The sequence below is a fragment of the Geotrypetes seraphini genome, chromosome 9 (genome assembly GCF_902459505.1).
Source record: "Geotrypetes seraphini chromosome 9, aGeoSer1.1, whole genome shotgun sequence".
NCBI classification, from domain to species: Eukaryota; Metazoa; Chordata; class Amphibia; order Gymnophiona; family Dermophiidae; genus Geotrypetes; species Geotrypetes seraphini.
In genome coordinates this window covers 122,492,346-122,510,169 of record NC_047092.1, presented here as the reverse complement: position 1 = coordinate 122,510,169, position 17,824 = coordinate 122,492,346, and the positions used below count along the sequence as shown (strand labels likewise).

The window sequence follows — 17,824 nt, the reverse complement described above, 5'->3', positions numbered from 1 at the left end:
GCCATGTTTAGCTCCCATGGCCGACAGCTTCTGACGATAAGCTAATAGCTACTTTCGTTTCTTGGCTGTTTCCTTCGATAGTTCAGGCACAAATATCAGTTTATTGCCCTCAAACATATTCGGTGCATGCAGCTTCGCTTTTTGAAGTATAAGCTGAACATGAGCTTGACGCAAAAGCGTGATCACTATCGGTCTGGGAAATTTTGACGGTCGAGCCACGTGCTGAGGAACTCGGTAAGCTGTATCAAACTCAAGTTTCACCTCAGGCGGAAGTTTTAGGAGCTCTGGTAGCAGCGCTGCTAGAAATTCGGCGAGATCGCATGCTTCCCTCCCTTCGGGTAAGCCGAGTAAACGCAAGCTAGTGCGTTTCGCCCTATTCTTTTCATCTTCCAGGGCTGCCTCTAGCTGTGTAATACGGGCGGTTTGCTTAAACAGAACTTTGATAGAATCTTCAGATACTTGCATTTTAGATTCAAGGGAGTCCGTTCTGGTCTTAACATTCGCAAATTCCTCCTTGAGAGTAGTAAGATCCGACTTTATGCCATTTATATCCTGTTTGATATCCAGGATAAAGTCCCGGATCGAGTGTAGTTCCACCATGAGGGAGGCCACAGTTGGCTCTTCAGACTTTTCGTCTGTATTTTTTTGTGGCGATGGTGGCTCAGCGTTTTTACGCTTTCCCGGTTTGGAAGTGGACATTGTGATCTATCGAAATTCGTTGTCGGTAGAATCGAAAAAAGCGATAAGCAGACGTTTTTCTCGATTTATATTAAATTAGAGCTGGAGCTCGTTCACCACGCAGCCATCCCAGTCAGTGCTCACCAGCGCCCCCCCCACAATTGGAGAATTTCTTGATTGATAAGGTTTCACTGAAAGTTTCAGATACTAATGTAGTTGTTGAAGAAGTTTAAGGACATATTGGATTATATATATGGTTTCCTATATAATTTTTTTTTTTAAACTTTCTGTGTTGAGCGACCCCTGTGAACGTGGACTTGGCGTAAGTCTTAAGGTTGACTTTTAAGTTGTTTCCTTGAAATGTTTTCTGCTTTTCCTGATTTTTGTTATTGATGTAGCAAATGTTAATAAAATATATAAAAATAAAAAAAAAAGAATTGAAAAATGAACTTGCAGAGCTGTTAGTAATTAGTAATTTATCTTTAAAATCTAGTGTGTTACCTGAAGACTGAAGAGTGGCCAATGCAACCCCAATTTTTAAAAAGGGTTCTAGAAGTGATCGAGGAAATTACAGACCGGCAAGTCTGATGTTGGTGCTGGGCTAAATGGTAGAGACTATTATAAACAAAAAAACCAGAACATATACTTAAGCATGGATTAATGAGACAAGGTCAACATGGATTTAGTCGAGGGAAAACTTGTCTCAAAATTCTACTAAATTTTTTTTGGAAAGGGTGAATAAACATGTGGCTAAAGGTGAGCCAGTTATTATTGTGTATCTGGATTTTCAAAAGGTATTTGACAAAGTACTTCCTGAAAGACTTCTAGGAAATTAGAAATCTATGGGCTAGCAGTAATGTCCTTTATGCATTAAGAATTGGTTAAAAAATAGAAAACAGAGAGTAGGGTTAAATGGTCAATATTTTCAGTGGAGAACGGTAAATAGTGGTGCTCCCCAGGGGTCTGTGCTAGGATCGCTGCTTTTTTAAAACATATTTATCAGTGATTTAGAGATGGGAATAACTAGTGAAATAATTAAGGGCTCCTTTCACAAAGCTGCGGTATCTACTGTGGGCGGGTGAGGTAAATGCTCTGAAGCTGAGGAATTCTAAGTGCTGGAACATTTACCTTGTTGGCCCATGGTAGAAACCTCTAATGTGGTTTAGTAAAAGTCAGCGTAAATTTTCTGACACAAAGTTGTTCAAAGTTGTTAAGTTGCGAGAGGATCTTGGGCGACTTGGGCATCAAAATGGCAAATGATGTTTAATGTGAGCAAATATAAAGTGATGGATGTGGGAAAGAGGAACCTTAACTATAGATATGTGATGTAGTGTTCCACATTTGGAGTCACCACCCAAGAAAAGGATCTAGGTGTCATTGTTGAAGATATGTTGAAACCCTCAGCTCAGTATGCAGTGGCAGGTAAGAAAGCAAATAGAATGTTAGAAATTTTCAGGAAAGGAATGGAAAACAAAGATGAGAATGGTTATAATGCCCTTGTACCACTCTGTAACATGGCCTTATCTTGCATACTATGTACAATTCTGATTGCCACAGCTGAAAAAAAAGATATAGTGGAATTAGAAAAGGTACAGAGAAGAGTGACAAAACGTCCTTCAGCTCTAGGCATACAGCAGAACTGAAAAGGCTTAAGCTGTTTTTAGATACATCTAAAACCTGTTTCGATTATTGGCACTTGGACAACTTGTCTTTTTGATCATCCAAGTGCCTATTTAGGCTGGATTTTAGACATATTTCCGTTTCGATTATGAGCCCCATAGATATTAGCTATTAGGAAGTCATAATTTGAATATTCAATTTTAGCAAAACCCATCTTCCCTCTAAATCTCTTATCTCCTCTTTTATGCCTATTAAAAGGGGGTAAGGGGATGGGAGGAAGATAAAAATTGTTAAAGTTGGCTGTGGCAGGAGATGGGAGGGATTGCTCCTGTCCCAGCCCACCAGGTCTTACCGCAGGCCTGTAACAGGTTTGGGAGGGGAGGAGGTGGGTCAGCACTGACCCGAATATAAACCGAGTTGGCCATTTTTTAGCCCCCAAATCTCGGTTTATATTAGAGTATATACGGTAGATATGGATCCAAGACAACTGTATGAATTCAGCAGCCTAAGGGATTCAAAATTTGAAAAAATAATTCATCCACAGTTTCTATTTTTCCCAGAGTCAAAATACCAAACCTGTAATTGAAAGTGTGAAGCAAATAGAAAATGATTGAGGCAAAAGTTGCTGAAGTTATTGAGATCATCTATAAGAGATGAAGGGGTTTGAAAGACAGCCAGAGGTAACAAGAGAGGGTATACACAGATAAGGACCTAATTAATATAGAATACCTGCATCTGGCAAGATGTTTTGGCCTTTCATCTTTATTTCTTGTTGTGACATGTTTATGCTTCCATATTTCTGGTTGCATCTTTGTGAATTGTCACTGCTTGTCTGGGTAGTAACAGGAACATCTGCTCTCATTTCTCTAGAGTTTTGTGGTTTGGAATGTATTGAAGCATTATAGCCAATCATTGTGCTAGAATCGGTCTCAGATGATTTCCCTGAAGTATTGGATTTAAGAGAGCCACCTTTTGAACCACCACCTCCTCTCTTTTTGAATGGTTGTAACTGGGAATGCCTTCCTGAACCATCAAACCTAAATTCACTAGGGTCAAATGATTGAGAAGGACTCTTTGTAACATTATGTCTTCTCTCTCCGTTAAGTCGTGAGCCATCAGATTGGGTTGTATTTTTCCGCTGTGGCTTTTGATCAATTCCGACATCTCTATGTTTGGCTTGCTCCTCTGCAAATGGAAATAAGTTCCCAAAGTCAGTATTTGTGTTTCTCAACGTAAAAGGTATTATATGAAACTCATTTATATACACCAAAAAAGACTGACCCATCAGGAAAAATAAACTTTAAGATGTTCATAACTTTGGTAACTGATAATATTGACCATGGTCATCTGCTCAATCTTCTCAGAAGTATCACCTGGGCTCAAAAGCTTTCACAGCCTTAGACTTTACATACTACCTCCTCACTGGAGCCATTATCAATTTTTACTCAAACTATTTTCAAATTTTTATTTAACAACCCTTCTAGCATATTTCAAGGGTACTTAGCTTTTAATTGTGGTCTTCTTTTGAGGGAAATAGGAGCCAACATGTTTCACCCACAGAAGGTTTTCTCAAGGCTTATCATCCCTTAGCAAGCTTTATACCGACATATATGGAATGATAAGCCTTGAAAAAAAACCTTCTGTGGGTGAAACATGTTGGCTCCTATTTCCCTCAAAAGAAGACCACAATTAAAAGCTAAGTACCCTTGAAATATGCTAGAAGGGTTGTTAAATAAAAATTTAAAAATAGTTTGTGAGTAAAAATTGATAATGGCTCCAGTGAGGAGGTAGTACATAAAGCCTAAGGCTGTGTAAGCTTTTGAGCCCAGGTGGTACTTCTGAGGAGCTAGGATTATACATTAGAGGTGAGGAGTTTGAGATATATATTGCGCTTAATATATATCTTGGTGAGAATTTGATTGGTGATCCTCATAAGAACATTTATATATAAAAATTAAGTGCCGTTTGGATAAATTGCTACTAGACTTTGGCACAGATATATTTTATAGAATACACTCTCATAAGTGCCAATCCCACCCACCCCTGCGCATTGTGTGCCCCTAGTAAATCCTATATATATTGTAAGAGAAGGTACTATGTTTTCTGAGCACTCTTTTATGCATTCATCCTCCCTAACTACCTACTTGAGTATATAAAACACTATTTTATATGCTCAAGTCATTCATAAAATTAACCCTAAAGAACAGAAATCTATTTTTTTGAAATTCAGTTTTTTAATTTTATAACAAATAACAAAAATGAACAGAACAACCAGCACAAGCACACACAATAGCAACCACTTGCCCACATGAGCACTTCAGTATACATCAGAGAGGAGACACTTTCCACTGGCAAAGCTCACTTACTGCATAAAAGCACTAACACTTAATTCAATATATGGCAATTAAAATTGTGCATGCAAATTTGGGTGTACATCCAATTCGCATGTGCTGTTTAACTGACTAATAAACCAATTAGTGCTGACAACTGGGTGCTAATAAGCAATTACTGGTGCTAGCACGTGCATCTTTAGGTGCCAGGATGAATGAGTAAATTTTACGCATGGGGGTGTGGAAATGGGAGGGGCATGGGTGGATCAGAGGCATTCCTGGTATTTGCACTATGGGCTAGATTCACAAAGCAAACCGATTGTATACCGATCGGTTTGCGACCCCTTTATGAGCAAATTTCCCTCCGGCCCGATTCACTTACCTCTCTGCCCGTGGTTTTAACCCTCTGGCCCTAAGTGGGTTAAAACCATGGGCTTCAAAAGTTTTTAAAAAAATAAATCTCTGCCGGACCTGGAGGTCCATGCATGCTCAGACCATCTACAGAAGGTCTGTGCATGCGCTGCGATTGCTATCGAACGACCCTGGCAGGCAGATGGGGCGTTCCTCTGATTGCCCCCATCTGCGTATTGAGGCTTCGAAAATTCATTGGACCTGCCCGGACGGGCCCGATTGGGCAGGTTCGTGAATCTAGCCCTTAGTTACAGTATCTAATGTAGGCATGAAAATTTACACAGTTTCAGTTGGTGTAAATCTTCATGCACAAAATTGGGTGCAGATCCCAGTGACACAAATGACGCCCAACGCTGAGAGGGAAATTCTATAAAAGGAATCTAAAAATAGGTACCAAATAGGTGCCTAACCGCGATTGCGGTTTTTAGCGCAGGCTGGCATGCTGAATGCTCTGCGCGGCTGCCGACGCTTATAACTCTTTGGGCTAGATTCACAAAGCAAAACAATCGTGTACCGATCGGTATGCGACCCCTTTGCAACTAGATTTCCTTTGGGCCCCATTCACTAACTTCTCCTGCGATCCACTTCGAATCCGTGCATGCAAGTGAGGAGAAACGTACGCAAAGTAGGCAGGGACGCGATTCACAACACAAAATTCTCAATCCGATTGGGCTGGACGATCAACTGAAGAAGCGACTACTAGGGACCAGTTGAAAACGTCTTTCTGACTCTGTAAGCCCTGCTCTTGGCCCTGCTTGCCGCCCTCTCCTGCCTGCTTGCCACATCACCGCCCTGGTTCTCCTGCCCTGACTTCCCCGAAAATCTCCTTCCTGCTTGCCGCATCGCCGCTCCGGTTCTCCTGCCCTTACCCGCCCTGTGAGCCTGTGGTTTTAAAACCATGGGCTTTCAGGGCTAAAACTAATTAAAAAGTTTAAAAAAAAAAAAATTGCGTCTCCACGGGCATGCGCATACCATCTACAAATGGTCTGCAAATGCTTGGGGATCGCAAAAAAATGATCCATACTGGCAGATGGGGGCATTCCTCCGATCACCCCCATCTGCATATTTTAGCTTCCAGAATTCGTTGGACCTGCCCAGATCGGGCTCGATCGGGCAGGTTGATGAATCTAGCCCTATGAGTATCGGAAGCAGCGCAGAGCACTCAGCGCCAGCCTGCACTAAAAACCAAAAAAAAAACCAACAAAAAAAGGGAGGGGGTTTAATTGGTATATTAGCTTCAATTATGAGCTTTAATAAGTTCATAGAAAAAAAAATATTAATTGGGCGATAGGGAGGTAGGTGCCTATCTTATGGCACCTAACTCCAAAGTAGGTGTGTTTAGAGGTGGAGAAGTACTTAGGGCTATTAGGCATGATTCTCTAAAGCAGTGGTTCCCAACCCTGTCCTGGAAGACCACCAGTCTGTTGTGTTTTCGGGATAGCCCTAATGAATATACACAAGAGAGTTTTGCATATAATGGAGATGATAGGCATGCAAATATGCCCCATGCATAGTCATTAGGACTGTCCTGAAAACCTGACTGGCTGGTGGTCCTCCGGAACATGGTTGGGAACCACTGCTCTAAAGTACTTAGGCGCCTAGAATGAAGGCTTTTAAAACCCTGGCCTACATTGTAGGTGCCTAAGGGGAAGGGGTAAAACGCGGACCTCACGGACCTCGTGGATCCAAAACTGCACATCCTTAAAAATCTGAGGTCCGGGCCACTTGTAGTTAGTTTCTGGTTCTGACAGACCTGGATGGCAATTTAGCGCTGACGGATCTATCTCAGCATAGGGAGGGAAAAGTATTAGGATCCGTCAATGCTAAAATGTCATAGAGGTCCATCAGGTCCGTGAGGTCCGCGTTTTGATTCTGTAATGGGCGCTTATCTTTAGGTGCCTTATATAGAATGTCACCTCTAACAGCCTAAGTTTAGTAAAGAGGTTATTTTTAATAGAATTCAAGAAAAAATGAATTATCTGTTCAAAATTCTCACAAAAAAGACTGTAAAAGAATCTAAATCAGTGGTTGGGAATTGCTCCCCAAATAAAAACTCAGAAATGATAAATGGCTATTTCTAACAATTCTCCTTAGAAAAGTGCTAATAATTTCTTCCCTACTTGATGATTGTGCTTGACGTTTCCATTTCTTTTCATAAGAATCCAGATTTGTGCTCCTAATAGTTGATTCTGCTGATGCTGGATTTCCTGACAAAGGAAGCAAACACCATAAAGCAGGGATCCCATAATTCCTCTGTAGTGCTACAACTCATAAATATAGGCTTTTTATTAACCCCTATACATTCACAGACCACAGACATCCCCAGACCTCCCTCGACATCCCCACGATATCCCCTACATTCCCCCGACATTCCCTGACATCGCTGCTCCATCCTATCCCCTCAAGATTCTTGGGTCCCCCTTCCATATCCCTGGACCCCCCTCCTGTACCTTTGGATGAGAAAACAGTAGGAGGGAAGCCCACTCCATCCTACCTATATGGTTGTGTGCTGCAAATGACGAGGCCTTCCCTCCCAATGCATCTTAGGATGCATTGGAAGGGGCTGAAGGCCCTAATTGGCTCAAAATTGTTTTGGCATATAATTCTCTGAAGTGTATTACCGTATTTTCACGTAGATAACGCGCACCTGTGTAAAACACGCACACAGGTATAGCGTGCGAAAAACACAAATCTATGTAAAGAAATTTTTATATACCGCGCACACCCGTATACCGCGCATGCTGCCCAACTCTTCCGTCGCTGCCCGACTCTCCTTTCGCCCTCCCCGACTCTCCTCTGGCCACCCCGACTCTCCTCTCCCCCTTGAAGTTCTGTCCCCACCCTGAAAGCCTGATGCCCCCCCGACGTCCGATTCACCCCCCCCCGCAGGACCGCTCGAACCCCCACCGCGAAGGACCGCTCGCACGCACCCGCACCCCGAAGGACCGCTCGCATGCACTCCCACCTGCACCCGCACCCCCACCCTGAAGGACCGCTCGCACCCCCACAGGCTCCCGACTCCCTTCCCCCATCATGTAGAAGCTCCTACCGGTGTCCTGCTGCTTCCTCTTGGCGGTCCCGACTCCCCGACACGATCGGGGCAAGAGGGAGCTCAAGCCCTCTTGCCCCAGCCAACCGCGGCACCCCCGACACGATCGGGGCAAGAGGGAGCTCAAGCCCTCTTGCCCCCCCGACTCCCCGACACGATCGGAGCAAAAGGGAGCCCAAGCCCTCTTGCCCCGCCGACTCCCCAACTCCCCGACAATATCGGGCCAGGAGGGAGCCCAAGTCCTCCTGGCCCTGGCGACCCCCCCCCCTCGCTAGTTGTTCGGGCCAGGAGGGAGCCCAAACCCTCCTGGCCACGCGACCCCCTACCCCCACCCCGCACTACATTACGGGCAGGAGGGATCCCAGGCCCTCCTGCCCTCGACGCAAACCCCCCTCCCCCCAACGACCGCCCCCCCAAGAACCTCCGACCGCCTCCCCAGCCGACCCGCGACCCCCCTGGCGGACCCCCACGACACCCCCACCCCCCTTCCCGTACCTTTGTGTAGTTGGCCGGACAGACGGGAGCCAAACCCGCCTGTCCGGCAGGCAGCCAACGACGGAATGAGGCCGGATTGGCCCATCCATCCCAAAGCTCCGCCTACTGGTGGGGCCTAAGGCGCCTGGGCCAATCAGAATAGGCCCCGGAGCCTTAGGTCCCTCCTGGGGGTGGGGCCTTGGGCACATGGTCGGGTTGGGCCCATGTGCCTCAGGCCCCACCCACAGGTGGGACCTAAGGCTCCTGGGCCTATTCTGATTGGCCCAGGCGTCTTAGGCCCCACCAGTAGGCGGAGCTTTGGGACGGATGGGCCAATCCGGCCTCATTCCGTTGTTGCCTGCCTGCCGGACAGGCGAGTTTGACTCCCGTCTGTCCGGCCAACTAAACAAAGGTACGGGGAAGGGGGGTGGGGGTGTAGTGGGGGTCGGCCAGGGGGGTCTCGGGTCGGCTGGGGGGGGGCGGTCGGAGGGTCTTGGGGGGGCGGTCGTTGGGGGGAGGGGGGTTTGCGTCGAGGGCAGGAGGGCCTGGGATCCCTCCTGCCCGTAATGTAGTGCGGGGTGGGGTAGGGGGTCACCGTGGCCAGGAGGGTTTGGGCTCCCTCCTGGCCCGAACAACTAGCGTGGGGGGGGGGGGGGGTCGCCAGGGCCAGGAGGACTTGGGCTCCCTCCTGGCCCGATATTGTCGGTGAGTTGGGGAGTCGGCGGGGCAAGAGGGCTTGGGCTCCCTTTTGCCCCGATCGTGTTGGGGAGTCGGGGGGTCAAGAGGGCTTGAGCTCCCTCTTGCCCCGATCGTGTCGGGGGTGCCGCGGTTGGCTGGGGCAAGAGGGCTTGAGCTCCCTCTTGCCCCGATCGTGTCGGGTGTCGGGACCGCCAAGAGGAAGCAGCAGGACACCGGTAGGAGCTTCTACATGATGGGGGGGGGGTCGGGAGGCTGTGGGGGTGCGGGTGCAGGTGGGAGTGCGTGCGAGCGGTCCTTCGGGGTGGGGGTGCATGCGAGCAGTCCTTCGGGGTGGGGGTGCGAGCGGTCCTGTGGGGGGTGAATCGGACGTCGGGGGGGAACTATGTAAAAAAAGTTTTGTACAATGCGCTCACGCGTATAACGTGCGAGGGTATGCGCGGTACGTAAAAACCACGTATAACGCGCGCGTTATATGCGAGAAAATACGGTAAGTGTGACTACTATCAGAAATAGAGGTAAGGGGGAAGCGGAGAGACAACTGATACAGCCGCGCCATGGTAACACAGTGGAGTGGTTCTCTGCAAAAGTGATCCACTGTCCATTTACTGATTTTAATTTGCTCCATCCTCCTCTTAGCCCTGCCTATCTCACCCTAGCCCCATCCTGCCATTCTTTATTCTCCCCAAAAGACAGTGACCGCCTATGTTTCTCCCCCATGCACACTGGAACCCCTTTAATTGGGTTTCTAAAATATTTTGATAACCTCTGAGGAGTGGGGCATCCAACCCTCATCCCAAGAAATAGGGTTATACAGCATTTTCCTCTTCCCCTTTTGGAACACATTTCTTGCCCTACCTCTTGCATTCAGCAACTGTTTCTGTCCTCGGCTCTCTTTGCCTTTTTTCCTGGATAGTGGAGGACCTGGTATGAAAGTAGAGTATACATTTTAGGCAATTTTCTTTTGAACTGAGCTCTGTAGATCTTTAGACTAATAAGACACTGTCCATATCTGATTAGATTCTATCTATATATCATAATCAAAAACTGTTTAGCAGTGCCAGCTTGAGAGATTATGGTGCCCTGGTCCTTGCCCCGTTCCTGGTCCATTTTCTGCCCCAGACCATGCCCTGCCAGTTCCCTCCTCCCTCCTTTGATGCGACTGCTTGATCCCAACAGAATGCGGTTTCATAGACCAGTGTCAGTGTCAAGCAGTCGTGTCAGAGGAGGGAGGAGGGAAGTGTTGCATTTCCCTCTTTTGATGCTGGCCCTCCCCCCTCCTGGCAATTGACCTTTGAAGCCACAACCTGCTGGGACAGGGCAGTAGTGCAGAAGAGGGAGGAGGATGAAGAAGGAAATGTTCAAACTTCAGGATAATTTAACATGGGCTGGTGATGTCACGGCCCTGAACGTTTGGCACCCGGTCCATAGGTTAAGCCAGCTTTGCTGTCCATTCAATAATATCATAAATCACATTCCATCTAAAGCAGGATTTTGCAAACCTGCCTGTCCTGCAGCTGTCTGTTTTTCATGAATATGAGATCATTTTGCATAGAGTGGAGACTTAGGGCCTGATTCTATATAGGACTCTACAGATGCCTAAGTGGTTTTTGAGAATCGCACATGGGCATCCTACAAAGAATACTGCCTGTCCGCCTAATTCTGCCTAACCACCCTGATTTTCTAACCGGCGTCCATGTCACAGGTGCCATTTAGAGAATCGCGTTACCGCTGAGCTGGTCACTGTAAGGGAATCTCCTTGCTGCGATCAGCTAAGCGGCCGCAGCAGTGAACCCCACCGCAAGTCGGCCAGCAGGAGAGATGCCAACTCCCTCTCTCCATTCCCCCACCCTCCAACACTGTCACAGAAACACAGAATATGACGGCAGAAAAAGGCCATCGGCCCAACAAGTCTGCCCACTCGAAAAACCCTCCCCCCTCAGCACTTCCTTGGTGAACCCACATGTTTATCCCCATTTTTTCTTAAAATTGAGCACGTTGCTGGCCACAACTACCTGAAGTGGAAGATCATTCCAACGATCAACTACCCTTTCGGTGAAGAAATACTTCCTAATGTCACTGAGAAATCTCCCACCCTTGATTTTTAACGGATGCCCTTTTGTTGCCATAGGTCCTGTAAGGAAAAAAAGATTGCTTCTTCCACCTCAACACGGCCAGTAACATATTTGAACGTCTCTATCATGTCTCCCCTCTCTCTGCGTTCCTTGAGAGAGTATAGCTGCAACTTACTTAGACGTTCTTCATATGGGAGATCCTTGAGTCCTGAGACCATCCTAGAGGCCATTCGCTGAACCGACTCCATTCTCAGCACATCCTTTTGATAATGTGGCCTCCAAAATTGAACACAATATTCCAGATGAGGTTTCACAAGGGACCTGTACAACGGCATTACAACTTCAGGCTTTCGGCTGACAAAACTTCTTCGGATACAACCCAGCATTTGTCTAGCCTTGGATGAGGCTTTCTCCACCTGATTGGCAGTCTTCATATCTTCACTAATGATTACTCCTAGGTCCCGCTCTGCCACAGTTCTTGTTAAGGTCTCTCCATTCAGAGTGTAAGTTCTGCATGGGTTTCCACTGCCAAGGTGCATAACCTTACACTTTTTGGCATTAAAAGTGAGTTGCCAAATTGTGGACCATTGTTCCAGTAAAAGTAGGTCCTGCATCATAGTGTTGGGCACGGTGCCCTTATCCACTATGTTGCACAGTTTAGCGTCATCTGCAAATAATGCAATTTTACCTCGAAGTCCCTGAGGCAGGTCCCATACAAAGATATTAAATAGGATTGGACCCAGGACCGAGCCCTGTGGCACTCCACTGATCACTTCCGACGCTTCGGAGGGAGTACCATTTACCACCACCCTCTGAAGTCTGCCACTGAGCCAGTCTCTAACCCATGCAGAGAATGTTTCTCCAAGTCCCAACAAACTCATCTTGTTCAATAACCTACGGTGTGGAACACTATCAAAAACCTTCCTGAAGTCCAAATACACGACATCCAGGGACTCTCCCATATCTAGCTTTATTGTTACCCAATCAAAGAAGCCGATTAGATTGGATTTCTTTATAATGTCACTGGGGTACTAATAGTTAAATATTAGTGGAAGTCAGAAAAATATTAGAGTTCAAATAAAAGAACTGTCTTCTCATTCAAATTGGTAACCAAACTTCAGGATTGCAACCGTCATGTTTGAAAGTCACTCAGAGGTATAGAGTTCTTCAAGAAGAGAGTTGCACCCTCTAGTGATGAACCAAAGTATATTTTTCAGTCGTTGCAACTTTATTAGTTCTGGTTACGCTCCAAGTTTGATTACAAAAGTAAATAAATAAATAAATAAATAAATGTCTTTACAGTTTTTCAAACACTTGTATGAAAATACTTTGTTTTTTCTTATCTTTACAAATCTTTTCAATTGAACATCGCTCTGTGAGAAAATTGAGAGCAGTTTGATAATTCAGTTTATAAAGGTTATAAACTGAATTATCAAACTGCTCTCAATTTTCTCACAGAGCGATGTTCATTTGAAAAGATTTGTAAAGATAAGAAAAAACAAAGTATTTTCATACAAGTGTTTGAAAGACTGTAAAGACATTTATTTATTTATTTACTTTTGTAATCAAACTTGGAGCGTAACCAGAACTAATAAAGTTGCAACGACTGAAAAATATACTTTGGTTCATCACTAGAGGGCACAACTCTCTTCTTGAAGAACTCTATACCTCTGAGTGACTTTCAAACGTGACGGTTGCAATCCTGAAGTTTGGTTACCAATTTGAATGAGAAGACAGTTCTTTGATTAGATTGGATTGGCAGGACCTTCCCTTTGTAAATCCATGCTGGTGAGGATCCCTCAGCCTCTCGTCGTTCAGAATTCTATCTAATTTGTGTTTAATCATGTTTCCTTAAGTTTACACACTATTGATGCGAGACTTACCCAATCCCTCCTGCCGCAAACCCTGAAACAATCCCAGGCAGGAAGGATGCCCACTTCCTCCTGCCAGAACTCCCCACAACATCCCTGGCAGGAGGGATGCTCACTTCCTCCTGCTGGCATCCTCCTCCCCAATATCCCTGACAGAAGGGATGCCCATTCTCTCTTGCCGGCACCTCCCTGAACACATGACTCCCCACCCCCTGAAACATAAGAACATAAGAATTGCTACTGCTGGGTCAGACCAGTGGTCCATTGTGCCCAGCAGTCTGCTCACACGGCGGCCCTTAGGTCAAAAACCAGTGCTCTAACTGAGACTAGCCTTACCTGCGTACATTCTGGTTCAGCAGACACTTGTCTAACTTTGTCTTGAATCTCTGAAGAGTGTTTTCCCCTATGACAGACTCCAGAAGAGCGTTCCGGTTTTCTACCACTCTCTGGGTGAAGAAGAACTTCCTTACATTTGTACAGAATCTATCCCCTTTTAACTTTAGAGAGTGCACTCTTGTTCTCTCTACCTTGGAGAGGGTGAACAACCTGTCTTTATCTACTAAGTCTATTCCCTTCATTATCTTGAAGGTTTCGATTATGTCCCCTCTCAGTCTCCTCCTTTCAAGGGAGAAGAGACCCAGATTCTCTAATCTCTCACTGTACGGCAACTCCTCCAGCCCCTTAACCATTTTAGTCACTCTTCTCTGGATCCTTTTAAGTAGTACTGTGTCTTTCATGTGCTGGACGCAATATTCCAGTTGGGGGTGTAACATGACCCTGTACAGCAGCATGATAACCTTCTCTGATCCGTTTGTGATCCCCTTCTTAATCATTCCTAGCATTCTGTTCACCCTTTTTGCTGCCGCCGCGCATTGCGTGGACGGCTTCATAGACTTGTCGATCAGTACTCCCAAGTCTCTTTCCTGGGAGGTCTCTCTGAGTACTGCCCCGGACATCATGTATTCGTGCATGAGATTTTTGTTACCGACATGCATCACTTTACACTTATCCACATTGAACCTCATTTGCCATGTCGCAGCCCATTTCTCAAGCTTGATTATGTCATGTTGCAGATCTTCGCAATCCCCCTGTGTCTTCACTCTTTATATTGTCCGCAAATTTAATCACCTCACTCGTCGTACCAGTGGCGTACCAAGGGGGGGCGGTCCGCCCCGGGTGCAGCCCGGCCCCTATTGCACTTCCACCCTCCCAGCGAGAGCAGCAAACCTAACCTCCAGTAGCGTCGGCTGCTTCGCGGCTTTCTCCTCCCTCTGCCGCATCACTGATGACGTCATCAGCGACGCTGCACCAGCAGAAGAAAGCCGTGAAGCAGCCGACGCTATTGGAGGGAGGTTTGCTGCTCTCGCTGGGAGGGTCAGAAAGGTTCACTTGGGGGGGGAGAGATAGGAGGGTCAGCGGGAGTTCGGCTGGGAGGGGAGAGAAGCGGTCTGCCTTAGTTGCTCCAAGGCCTGGTGCCATTATCTTCTTCGGGCAGCAGCAGCGTTTACAATTTGCTGCTGTTGCCGGCTTCAGGCCTTCCTCTCTGTCGGGTCCTGCCTACTTCCTGTTTTCATGAAGACAGGACCCGACAGAGAGGAAGGCCTGAAGCCAGCAACAGCAGTGAATTGTGAATGCTGCTGCTGCCTGAAGAAGTTCAGGACACCAGGCCTTGGGTGACAGAAGGAGGAAAGGGAGCAGAGGGGGAGAGAATTTGGGAGAGCGTTTCTCTTCCCAACTGGAGGGAATGAAAGGAGATGCCAGGGCTTAAAGGGAAGAAGAGACGCCAGGGCATGGAGGAAAGGAGGAAGGTATGCCAAATCAAAGGAAAAGGAAGGGGGAAAGGAAGGAGGAGATGTCAGAGCATGGAGGGGGAGGGAGAGATGGAAGAAAAGGAAAGGAGAGAGATGCCGGGAATCAGGGAAGGGATGATGCCAGACTGCGAGGTGGGAAGGAAAGAAAGGAGAAGAGAGAGATGCCAGAGCATAGGGGTGGTGACAGAGAGAGAAAAACGGAGAGGAGACAGAGTTGAAATCAACCATGTACAAAGGAGAGAAGAGGCACGGGATAGATAGTTTATGGAAGGAGCATAGAAAGAGGGAAGATGCCATATGGAAGAGAGAGAGAGAGAGAAAGAGAGAGAGGGTGCACACTGGATAGAAAGAGCACAGAGGGCAGTGAATGGAAGGGGCGAGATAGAGGGTGAACAGTAGATGGAAGGGGTAGAGAGAGGGAAACAGACACTGAATGGAAGTGTGGGGGAGAGGAAGGACAGCTGCTGAATGGAAGTGTGAGGGAAAAGGGGGAGCAGATGCTGGAAGGAAGTGGGGAGGAGAAAGAAAAAAAGGGCACATGCAGGATTGAGGGAAGAGGATAGAGTTAGTTACTGGAAGGAGTGAGGGAAAGAGGTGGCAAGAGGGAAATTGAGGACTGAATAGTAAAAAAGAATTTAGACAAAGGCAGAAAATAAATTGAGAAGGAAGACCAGGGAAGAACAGGAGGAAGGGAGCAGAGAGAGAGATGCCAGAGCAGGGGGGAAGGAGAGGAGACAAATATCAGACCGTTGGGGTGAAAGGAGAGATGGACGGGGGAGGCATACAGTTTCTGGAAGGGACATAGAAGGAGAGAAGATGCCATATAGGGGCAGAGAAATGGCAGACAGTGGATGGAAGGAAGAGAGTAACAAGAAGATGAGGAAAGCAGAAACCAGAGAAGACAAAGGTAGAACAAAAATTTTCTATTTATTTATTGCTTTAGGAGACATGTGTCACTGTTTTGTGGTATTGCATTGTACGCAGAGTCTAGCTTCTTGCTGGTTCAATTTAACCTTTGTCTATGTACAGTGGTACCACGGTTTGCGAGTAACCCGGTTTGCGAGTGTTTTGCTAGACGAGCAAAACACTCAGCAAATTTTTGACTCGCAAACCGAGCACTGCCCCGATCAACGAGCACTTACAGGAGATTCCTCTTCCGTCTTCCGGCCAGCCTTCTACATCGGGTGCCTTCCGCAGGTTGCAGGACCTCTGTCTGGGCCTGCGCGGCCGGGTGCTGTCCCGCCTGCATGTTGCGTGTGACGCACACAGCGTCAATCATCGGCGTTGTGCGTGTCGTGCAGGTGGGGCGGCGCTCAGCTGCGTGGGCGTTCTCTAGCATGCGAGGGGCATCCGACGTGGAGGGCTGGCCGGCGGCTGGCATCCCCCCAAAGTGGCACTTTGAGGTTCTCCGGCGGCTGGCAACCCCCTCCCAGAAGCGGCACTGTGGGGTTCTTCTTCAGATGACCCACGGAGGAGGCAGACAGAGAAGATGGCACTGCAGCACCCGACAAGTATAGACCCCAGGTTCTAGAACGAATCATCTGAGTTTCCATTATCCCCAATGGGGAACTTTGTTTTGGTAAACGAGCATTTTGGATTACGAGCATGCTCCTGGAACGGATTATGCTCCTAATCCAAGGTACCACTGTATTTCTATTTTATCCCCCCTTTTACAAAACTGTGGAGCGTTTTTTAGCGCCAGCCGTGGTGGTAGCAGCTCTGATGCTCAGAATTCTATGAGCGTCAGAGCTGTTACCACACTAAAAATCCACACTACAGTTTTGTAAAAGGGGGAGGGATAAGTTTGTGATTACTTATTCCATACTAGGCGAAGGTGTTTTGTGTTCTGTGTATTCGAAAGGCATGGCTTTCTGTTAGGATTGACTGCAGGATTGATCTGTATTAGTCTGGCTTGTTTAGTTTTACAATGGGTGTATTGCTGTTGTACTTCTCACTGCAGTATGCAAGATGCTGCCTTTTCCTAGGTACTCATATGTGACGTGTGGCTTGTTACTAAAAATCATGTTTTTCGTACAGATGTGGGGGGTGCCAAAAAATGATGGGCCCCGGGTGTCACATGTTAAGTATGCCACTGCATCGTACCAATGTCCAGATCATTAATAAAGATGTTGAAGAGCAGGGGTCCAAGCACCAAGCCCTGCGACACCCCACTAGTGATGCTCTTCCAGTCCGAGTATTGTCCATTTACCCCACTCTCTGTTTCCTATGCTCTAGCTAGTTTTTAATCCATGCGAGTATTTCACACTTAATTCCATGGCTCGCAATTTTCTGAAGTAGTCCGTTCATGCAGAACCTTGTCGAACGCCTTCTGAAAATCCAGATATATAATGTTGACCAGGTCACCCTTGTCTATCTGCCTATTTACTCCCTTGAAGAAGTACAGTAAGTTCATCAAACAAGATCTACCTTTGCTGAAACAGTGCTGGCTGGTCCTCTTCAGACTGTTTCCGTCAAGGTGATCAATGATGAGGTCCTTTATCAGCACCTCTACCATCTTTCCCGGTACCGAGGTCAGACTCACCGGTCTGTAGTTTCCCGGATCTCCCCTTGAACCTTTTTTGAAGATCGGCATAACATTCGCCACCTTCCAGTCTTCTGGAATCTTTCCCGTTTTGATCGACAGATTGGCTATTAGTTGAAGCAGTTCAGCTGTAGTCCCTTTCAGTTCCTTGATGACCCTTGGATAGATGCCATCTGGTCCTGGGGATTTATCAATTTTAAGCCTATCAATCTGCCTGCAAACTTCTAGACTGACCGTCAACCCTGTCAGTTTCCCATCTTCGTTTCC

At 46.8% G+C, this 17,824-nt stretch overlaps 1 protein-coding gene across 2 annotated transcripts in view; it reads right to left on the bottom strand.

Annotated features, from left to right (window-relative positions):
- The window catches only part of USP40 (ubiquitin specific peptidase 40), a 179,643-nt gene that overhangs the window by 118,818 nt on the left and 43,001 nt on the right, over window positions 1-17,824 (bottom strand). For both annotated transcript variants that reach the window (XM_033957628.1, XM_033957627.1), the window contains exons 3-5: window positions 10,117-10,182; window positions 7,160-7,246; window positions 3,028-3,483 (exon numbers count right to left, since the gene is read on the bottom strand). In XM_033957628.1, coding sequence (XP_033813519.1) covers window positions 3,028-3,483; window positions 7,160-7,246; window positions 10,117-10,182 — 609 coding nt within the window. The remainder of the gene's footprint in view (window positions 1-3,027; window positions 3,484-7,159; window positions 7,247-10,116; window positions 10,183-17,824) is intronic.